The sequence below is a fragment of the Oncorhynchus tshawytscha genome, linkage group LG05 (assembly GCF_018296145.1).
Source record: "Oncorhynchus tshawytscha isolate Ot180627B linkage group LG05, Otsh_v2.0, whole genome shotgun sequence".
Classification (NCBI taxonomy): domain Eukaryota; kingdom Metazoa; phylum Chordata; class Actinopteri; order Salmoniformes; family Salmonidae; genus Oncorhynchus; species Oncorhynchus tshawytscha.
This window is the reverse complement of record NC_056433.1, coordinates 89,377,486-89,387,485: the sequence shown is the minus strand read 5'-3', so window position 1 is coordinate 89,387,485 and position 10,000 is coordinate 89,377,486. Positions and strand designations below refer to the sequence as shown.

Below are 10,000 nucleotides of genomic sequence, written 5' to 3'. Positions count from 1 at the left end.
CTGCCTGGTGGACAGTCAGTCAGACACAGTGGAGGGTAGAGACAGTCAGTCAGAGACAGTGGAGGGTAGAGACAGTCAGTCAGACACAGTGGAGGGTAGAGACAGTCAGTCAGAGACAGTGGAGGGTAGAGCAGCCTGATGGACAGTCAGTCAGACACAGTGGAGGGTAGAGACAGTCAGTCAGACACAGTGGAGGGTAGAGACAGTCAGTCAGACACAGTGGAGGGTAGAACGCCACAGTAGTGTGTGAACGTGATAATGGCTCCACAGTACAGGAGCTGTCAAAAACAGCATCACTGTGACTCCAGCCACTGTCACACTCAGTCATGGCCCCCTTGTCAAGGGTAGTGTAGTCACAGGATTAGTAGTGGTAGTATAGTGACAGGACTGGTAGTGGTAGTATAGTGACAGGACTAGTAGTGGTAGTATAGTGACAGGACTAGTAGTGGTAGTATAGTGACAGGACTAGTAGTGGTAGTATAGTGACAGGACTAGTAGTGGTAGTATAGTGACAGGACTAGTAGTGGTAGTATAGTGACAGGACTAGTAGTGGTAGTATAGTGACAGGACCAGTAGTGGTAGTAACAGGACTAGTAGTGGTAGTAAAAGGACTAGTAGTGGTACTATAGTGACATGACTTGTAGTGACAGGACTAGTAGTGGTAGTAAAAGGACTAGTAGTGGTAGTATAGTGACAGGACTAGTAGTGGTAGTATAGTGACAGGACTAGTAGTGGTAGTATAGTGACAGGACTAGTAGTGGTAGTATAGTGACAGGACCAGTAGTGGTAGTAAAAGGACTAGTAGTGGTAGTATAGTGACAGGACCGGTAGTGGTAGTATAGTGACAGGACTAGTAGTGGTAGTATAGTGACAGGACTAGTAGTGGTAGTATAGTGACAGAACTAGTAGTGGTAGTATAGTGACAGGACTAGTAGTGGTAGTATAGTGACAGAACTAGTAGTGGTAGTATAGTGACAGGACTAGTAGTGGTAGTATAGTGACAGGACTAGTAGTGGTAGTATAGTGACAGAACTAGTAGTGGTAGTATAGTGACAGGACTAGTAGTGGTAGTATAGTTACAGGACTAGTAGTGGTAGTAAAAGGACTAGTAGTGGTAGTATAGTGACAGGACATGTAGTGGTAGTATAGTGACAGGACCAGTAGTGGTAGTATAGTGACAGGACTAGTAGTGGTAGTATAGTGACAGGACTAGTAGTGGTAGTATAGTGACAGGACTAGTAGTGGTAGTATAGTGACAGGACCAGTAGTGGTAGTAACAGGACTAGTAGTGGTAGTAAAAGGACTAGTAGTGGTACTATAGTGACATGACTTGTAGTGACAGGACTAGTAGTGGTAGTAAAAGGACTAGTAGTGGTAGTATAGTGACAGGACTAGTAGTGGTAGTATAGTGACAGGACTAGTGGTAGTATAGTGACAGGACCAGTAGTGGTAGTATAGTGACAGGACTAGTAGTGGTAGTATAGTGACAGGACTAGTAGTGGTAGTATAGTGACAGGACTAGTAGTGGTAGTAAAAGGACTAGTAGTGGTAGTATAGTGACAGGACCGGTAGTGGTAGTATAGTGACAGGACCAGTAGTGGTAGTATAGTGACAGGACTAGTAGTGGTAGTATAGTGACAGGACTAGTAGTGGTAGTATAGTGACAGGACTAGTAGTGGTAGTAAAAGGACTAGTAGTGGTAGTATAGTGACAGGACATGTAGTGGTAGTATAGTGACAGGACTAGTAGTGGTAGTATAGTGACAGGACTAGTAGTGGTAGTATAGTGACAGGACTAGTAGTGGTAGTATAGTGACAGGACTAGTAGTGGTAGTATAGTGACAGGACTAGTAGTGGTAGTATAGTGACAGAACTAGTAGTGACAGGACTAGTAGTGGTAGTATAGTGACAGGACTAGTAGTGGTAGTATAGTGACAGGACTAGTAGTGGTAGTATAGTGACAGGACTAGTAGTGGTAGTGATAGGACTAGTAGTGGTAGTGACAGGACTAGTAGTGGTAGTATAGTGACATGACTAGTAGTGGTAATATAGTGACAGGACTAGTAGTGGTAGTAAAAGGACTAGTAGTGGTAGTATAGTGACAGGACTGGTAGTGGTAGTATAGTGACAGGACTAGTAGTGGTAGTATAGTGACAGGACTAGTAGTGGTAGTATAGTGACAGGACCAGTAGTGACAGGACTAGTAGTGGTAGTAACAGGACTAGTAGTGGTAGTATCGTGAAAAGGACTAGTAGTGGTAGTATAGTGACAGGACTAGTAGTGGTAGTATAGTGACAGGACTGGTAGTGGTAGTATAGTGACAGGACTAGTAGTGGTAGTAAAGTGACAGGACTAGTAGTGGTAGTGTAGTGACAGGACGAGTAGTGGTAGTAACAGGACTAGTAGTGGTAGTATAGTGACAGGACTAGTAGTGGTAGTATAGTGACAGGACCAGTAGTGACAGGACTAGTAGTGGTAGTATAGTGACAGGACTAGTAGTGGCAGTATAGTGACAGGACTAGTAGTGGTAGTGACATAACTAGGAGTGTTAGTATAGTGACAGGACTAGTAGTGTTAGTAACAGGACTAGTAGTTGTAGTAACATGACTAGTAGTGGTAGTGACAGGACTAGTTGTGGTGGTGTAGTAATAGGACTAGTTGTGGTGGTGTAGTAACTGGACTAGTGGTGGTAGTAACAGGACTAGTGGTGGTAGTAACTGGACTAGTTGTGGTAGTAACTTGACTAGTTGTGGTAGTGACAGGACTAGTTGTGGTGGTGACAGGGCTAGTGGTGGTAGTATAGTGACAGGGCTAGTAGTGGTAGTAACTCGACTAGTTGTGGTGGTGTAGTAACAGGACTAGTAGTGGTAGTATAGTAACTGGACTAGTGGTGGTAGTAACTGGACTAGTTGTGGTAGTAGATAGTAACTGGACTAGTGGTGGTGGTGACAGGACTAGTTGTGGTGGTGACAGGGCTAGTGGTGGTAGTATAGTGACAGGACTAGTAGTGGTAGTATAGTAACATGACTAGTAGTGGTAGTATAGTAACTGGACTAGTGGTGGTACTATAGTTACTGGACTAGTGGTAGTATAGTAACTGGACTAGTGGTGGCAGTAACATGACTAGTAGTGGTAGTAACAGGACTAGTAGTGGTAGTAACTGGACTAGTGGTGGTAGTAACAGGACTATTGGTGGTAGTAACAGGACTAGTAGTGGTAGTAACTGGACTAGTGGTGGTAGTAACAGGACCAGTGGTGGTAGTAACAGGACTAGTGGTGGTAGTAACAGGACTAGTAGTGGTAGTAACAGGACTAGTGGTGGTAGTAACAGGACTAGTGGTGGTAGTATTGTAACAGGACTAGTGGTGGTGGTATAGTAACTGGCCTAGTTGTGGTAGTAACTGGACTATTTGTGGTGGTGACAGGACTAGTGGTGGTAGTATAGTTACAGGACTAGTAGTGGTAGTAACAGGACTAGTTTTGGTGGTGACAGGGCTAGTAGTGGTGTTGTAGTAACAGGACTAGTTGTGGTAGTATAGTGACAGGACTAGTAGTGGTAGTAACAGGACTACTTGTGGTAGTATAGTGACAGGACTAGTAGTGATAGTAACAGGACTAGTGGTGGTAGTATAGTGACAGGACTAGTAGTGGCAGTATAGTGACAGGACTAGTAGTGGTAGTATAGTGACAGGACTAGTAGTGGTAGTATAGTGACAGGACTAGTAGTGGTAGTATAGTGACAGGACTAGTAGTGGTAGTATAGTGACAGGACTAGTCGTGGTAGTATAGTGACAGGACTAGTAGTGGTAGTATAGTGACAGGACTAGTAGTGGTAGTGATAGGACTAGTAGTGGTAGTAACAGGACTAGTGGTGGTAGTATAGTTACAGGACTAGTAGTGGTAGTATAGTGACAGGACTAGTTGTGGTGGTGACAGGGCTAGTAGTGGTGGTGTAGTAACAGGACTAGTGGTGGTAGTATAGTGACAGGACTAGTAGTGGTTGTAACAGGACTAGTAGTGGTAGTATAGTGACAGGACTAGTAGTGATAGTAACAGGACTAGTTGTGGTAGTGTAGTGACAGGACTAGTAGTGATAGTAACAGGACTAGTTGTTGTAGTAACGGGACTAGTTGTGGTAGTATAGTGACAGGACTAGTAGTGATAGTAACAGGACTAGTAGTGATAGTAACAGGACTAGTTGTTGTAGTAACAGGACTAGTTGTGGTAGTATAGTAACAGGACTAGTGGTGGTAGTATAGTGACAGGACTAGTGGTGGTAGTGTAGTGACAGGTGCCTCTCAGGTTCTCTCAGGGGCCCAACACAGTAATGACTTGAAACAGCTTCACAGCTTGAGTTAGATGAGTTCTACAGTCCAGATGAGGCTCTGAGCACATCCATCACATCGTGTCTGCTGGTTATCAACAACAACAGACCTACCGCTGCCTCATACAAACCGGACAGCAGATCATCTAAAAACAGACCAACTAACAGGATGCTCTGAGTGAACATACTATTTTGTTCAGTCAAAACATCTAGATGTTGATAGACATGTCAGTACTTTTCAGTGACATGTATTGTTGTGTGTTTGCGTTCCCTAGAGCTGAGGCATGAAATCCGTGTATGGAGGCAGACGGCCCAGCGTATTAGCCCGGCCAGCAGAGAGGAGACAGCTGTCAAGTGTCTACTGATGCAGAAGGTCCTCAACCTGGAGAGCGTGCTCCGCAAGCAACTCAAAACCTTCCAGAGGTACAGACAGGGCTTTCTGGGCAACGCAACCCCTTCCAGTGACAGACAGGGCTTTCTAATCAACTCAAACCCTTCCAGAGGTACAGACATGGCTTTCTAATCAACTCAAAACCTTCCAGAAGTACAGACAGGGCTTTCTAATCAACTCAAAACCTTCCAGAGGTACAGACAGGGCTTTCTATTCAACTCAAAACCTTCCAGAGGTACAGACAGGGCTTTCTAATCAACTCAAACCCTTCCAAAGGTACAGACAGGGCTTTCTAGGCAACTCAAACCCTTCCAGAGGTACAGACAGGGCTTTCTGGGCAACTCAAACCCTTCCAGAGGTACAGACAGGGCTTTCTAGGCAACCCAAACCCTTCCAGTGGTACAGGCAGGGCTTTCTAATCAACTAAAACCCTTCCAGAGGTACAGACAGGGCTTTCTAGGCAACTCAAACTCTTCCAAAATACAGACAGGGCTTTCTAATCAACTCAAAACCTTCCAGAGGTACAGACAGGGCTTTCTCAGCAACTCAAAACCTTCCAGAAGTACAGACAGGGCTTTCTAATCAACTCAAAACCTTCCAGAGGTACAGACAGGGCTTTCTAATCAACTCAAGCCCTTCCAGAGGTACAGACAGGGCTTTCTAGGCAACTCAAACCCTTCCAGTGGTACAGATAGGGCTTTCTATCAACTCAAACCCTTCCAGAGGTACAGACATGGCTTTCTAATCAACTCAAAACCTTCCAGAAGTACAGACAGGGCTTTCTAATCAACTCAAAACCTTCCAGAGGTACAGACAGGGCTTTCTATTCAACTCAAAACCTTCCAGAGGTACAGACAGGGCTTTCTAATCAACTCAAACCCTTCCAAAGGTACAGACAGGGCTTTCTAGGCAACTCAAACCCTTCCAGAGGTACAGACAGGGCTTTCTGGGCAACTCAACCCTTCCAGAGGTACAGACAGGGCTTTCTAGGCAACCCAAACCCTTCCAGTGGTACAGGCAGGGCTTTCTAATCAACTAAAACCCTTCCAGAGGTACAGACAGGGCTTTCTAGGCAACTCAAACTCTTCCAAAATACAGACAGGGCTTTCTAATCAACTCAAAACCTTCCAGAGGTACAGACAGGGCTTTCTCAGCAACTCAAAACCTTCCAGAAGTACAGACAGGGCTTTCTAATCAACTCAAAACCTTCCAGAGGTACAGACAGGGCTTTCTAATCAACTCAAGCCCTTCCAGAGGTACAGACAGGGCTTTCTAGGCAACTCAAACCCTTCCAGTGGTACAGATAGGGCTTTCTAATCAACTCAAACCCTTCCAGAGGTACAGACAGGGCTTTCTAGGTAACTCAAACCCTTCCAGAGGTACAGACAGGGCTTTCTGGGCAACTCAAACCCTTCCAGAGGTACAGACAGGGCTTTCTAGGCAACCCAAACCCTTCCAGAGGTACAGACAGGGCTTTCTAATCAACTCAAACCCTTCCAGAGGTACAGACAGGGCTTTCTAGGCAACTCAAACCCTTCCAGAGGTACAGACAGGGCTTTCTAGGAAACTCAAAACCTTACAGAGGTACAGACAGGGCTTTCTAGGCAACTCAAACCGTTCCAGTGGTACAGGCAGGGCTTTCTAATCAACTAAAACCCTTCCAGAGGTACAGACAGGGCTTTCTAGGCAACTCAAACCCTTCCAAAATACAGACAGGGCTTTCTAATCAACTCAAAACCTTCCAGAGGTACAGACAGGGCTTTCTCAGCAACTCAAAACCTTCCAGAAGTACAGACAGGGCTTTCTAATAAACTCAAAACCTTCCAGAGGTACAGACAGGGCTTTCTAATCAACTCAAACCCTTCCAGAGGTACAGACAGGGCTTTCTAGGCAACTCAAAACCTTCCAGTGGTACAGATAGGGCTTTCTAATCAAATCAAACCCTTCCAGAGGTACAGACAGGGCTTTCTAGGTAACTCAAACCCTTCCAGAGGTACAGACAGGGGTTTCTAATCAACTCAAAACCTTCCAGAGGTACAGACAGGGCTTTCAGGCAACTCAAAACCTTCCAGTGGTACAGGCAGGGCTTTCTAATCAACTCAAACCCTTCCAGAGGTACAGACAGGGCTTTCTAATCAACTCAAAACGTTCCAGAGGTACAGATGGCTTTCTAATTCAACTCAAAACCTTCCAGAGGTACAGACAGGGCTTTCTAATCAACTCAAAACCTTCCAGAGGTACAGACAGGGCTTTCTAGGCAACTCAAACCCTTCCAGAGGTACAGACATGGCATTCTAATCAACTCAAAACCTTCCAGGGGTACAGACAGGGCTTTCTAATCAACTCAAAACGTTCCAGAGGTACAGATGGCTTTCTAATTCAACTCAAAACCTTCCAGAGGTACAGACAGGGCTTTCTAATCAACTCAAACCCTTCCAGATGAACAGACAGGGCTTTCTGGGCAACTCAAACCCTTCCAGTGACAGACAGGGCTTTCTAATCAACTCAAAACCTTCCAGAGGTACAGACAGGGCTTTCTCAGCAACTCAAACGCTTCCAGAGGTACAGACGGGGCTTTCTAAGCAATTCAAAACCTTCCAGAGGTACAGACAGGGCTTTCTAATCAACTCAAACCCTTCCAGAGGTACAGACAGGGCATTCTAAGCAACTCAAACCCGTCCAGAGGTACAGACAGGGCTTTCTTGGCAATTCAAACCCTTACAGTGACAGACAGGGCTTTCTGAATCAACTCAAAACCTTCCAGAGGTACAGACAGGGCTTTCTAAGTAATTCAAACCCTTCCAGAGGTACAGACAGGGATTTCTGGGCAACTCAAACCCTTCCAGTTACAGACAGGGCTTTCGGGGCAATTCAAACCCTTCCAGTGACAGACAGGGCTTTCTGAGAAACTCAATCCCTTCCAGAGGTACAGACAGGGCTTTCTAGGAAACTCAATCCCTTCCAGAGGTACAGACAGGGCTTTCTGGGCAACTCAAATCCTTCCAGTTACAGACAGGGCTTTCTGGGCAATTCAAACCCTTCCAGTGACAGACAGGGCTTTCTGAGAAACTCAATCCCTTCCAGAGGTACAGACAGGGCTTTCTAGGAAACTCAATCCCTTCCAGAGGTACAGACAGGGCTTTCTGGGCAACTCAAACCCTTCCAGTTACAGACAGGGCTTTCTGGGCAATTCAAACCCTTCCAGTGACAGACAGGGCTTTCTAATCAACTCAAACCCTTCCAGTGACAGACAGGGCTTTCTAGGCAACTCAAACCCTTCCAGAGGTACAGACAGGGCTTTCTAGGCAACTCAAACCCTTCCAGAGGTACAGAGAGGGCTTTCTAATCGACTCAAAACCTTCCAGAGGTACAGACAGGGCTTTCTAGGCAACTCAAACCCTTCCAGTGGTACAGGCAGGGCTTTCTAATCAACTCAAACCCTTCCAGAGGTACAGACAGGGCTTTCTAGGCAACTCAAACCCTTCCAGAGGTAGAGACAGGGATTTCTAATCAACTCAAAACCTTCCAGAGGTACAGACAGGGCTTTCTAGGCAACTCAAAACCTTCCAGTGGTACAGGCAGGGCTTTCTAATCAACTCAAAACCTTCCAGAGGTACAGACAGGGCTTTCTAAGAAACTCAAAACCTTCCAGAAGTACAGACAGGGCTTTCTAATCAACTCAAAACCTTCCAGAGGTACAGACATGGCTTTCTAGGCAACTCAAACTCTTCCAAAATACAGACAGGGCTTTCTAATCAACTCAAAACCTTCCAGAGGTACAGACAGGGCTTTCTCAGCAACTCAAAACCTTCCAGAAGTACAGACAGGGCTTTCTAATCAACTCAAAACCTTCCAGAGGTACAGACAGGGCTTTCTAATCAACTCAAGCCCTTCCAGAGGTACAGACAGGGCTTTCTAGGCAACTCAAACCCTTCCAGTGGTACAGATAGGGCTTTCTAATCAACTCAAACCCTTCCAGAGGTACAGACAGGGCTTTCTAGGTAACTCAAACCCTTCCAGAGGTACAGACATGGCTTTCTGGGCAACTCAAACCCTTCCAGAGGTACAGACAGGGCTTTCTAGGCAACCCAAACCCTTCCAGAGGTACAGACAGGGCTTTCTAATCAACTCAAACCCTTCCAGAGGTACAGACAGGGCTTTCTAGGCAACTCAAACCCTTCCAGAGGTACAGACAGGGCTTTCTAGGAAACTCAAAACCTTACAGAGGTACAGACAGGGCTTTCTAGGCAACTCAAACCCTTCCAGTGGTACAGGCAGGGCTTTCTAATCAACTAAAACCCTTCCAGAGGTACAGACAGGGCTTTCTAGGCAACTCAAACCCTTCCAAAATACAGACAGGGCTTTCTAATCAACTCAAAACCTTCCAGAGGTACAGACAGGGCTTTCTCAGCAACTCAAAACCTTCCAGAAGTACAGACAGGGCTTTCTAATAAACTCAAAACCTTCCAGAGGTACAGACAGGGCTTTCTAATCAACTCAAACCCTTCCAGAGGTACAGACAGGGCTTTCTAGGCAACTCAAAACCTTCCAGTGGTACAGATAGGGCTTTCTAATCAAATCAAACCCTTCCAGAGGTACAGACAGGGCTTTCTAGGTAACTCAAACCCTTCCAGAGGTACAGACAGGGGTTTCTAATCAACTCAAAACCTTCCAGAGGTACAGACAGGGCTTTCAGGCAACTCAAAACCTTCCAGTGGTACAGGCAGGGCTTTCTAATCAACTCAAACCCTTCCAGAGGTACAGACAGGGCTTTCTAATCAACTCAAAACGTTCCAGAGGTACAGATGGCTTTCTAATTCAACTCAAAACCTTCCAGAGGTACAGACAGGGCTTTCTAATCAACTCAAAACCTTCCAGAGGTACAGACAGGGCTTTCTAGGCAACTCAAACCCTTCCAGAGGTACAGACATGGCATTCTAATCAACTCAAAACCTTCCAGGGGTACAGACAGGGCTTTCTAATCAACTCAAAACGTTCCAGAGGTACAGATGGCTTTCTAATTCAACTCAAAACCTTCCAGAGGTACAGACAGGGCTTTCTAATCAACTCAAACCCTTCCAGATGAACAGACAGGGCTTTCTGGGCAACTCAAACCCTTCCAGTGACAGACAGGGCTTTCTAATCAACTCAAAACCTTCCAGAGGTACAGACAGGGCTTTCTCAGCAACTCAAACGCTTCCAGAGGTACAGACGGGGCTTTCTAAGCAATTCAAAACCTTCCAGAGGTACAGACAGGGCTTTCTAATCAACTCAAACCCTTCCAGA

The 10,000-nt window shown here is 45.7% G+C and overlaps 1 protein-coding gene across 1 annotated transcript in view; it reads left to right on the top strand.

Annotated features, from left to right (window-relative positions):
• Positions 1–10,000, top strand: part of oca2 (oculocutaneous albinism II) — a 207,960-nt gene that overhangs the window by 130,039 nt on the left and 67,921 nt on the right. The window contains exon 16 of the mRNA XM_042322671.1: positions 4,599–4,746. Coding sequence (XP_042178605.1) covers positions 4,599–4,746 — 148 coding nt within the window. The remainder of the gene's footprint in view (positions 1–4,598; positions 4,747–10,000) is intronic.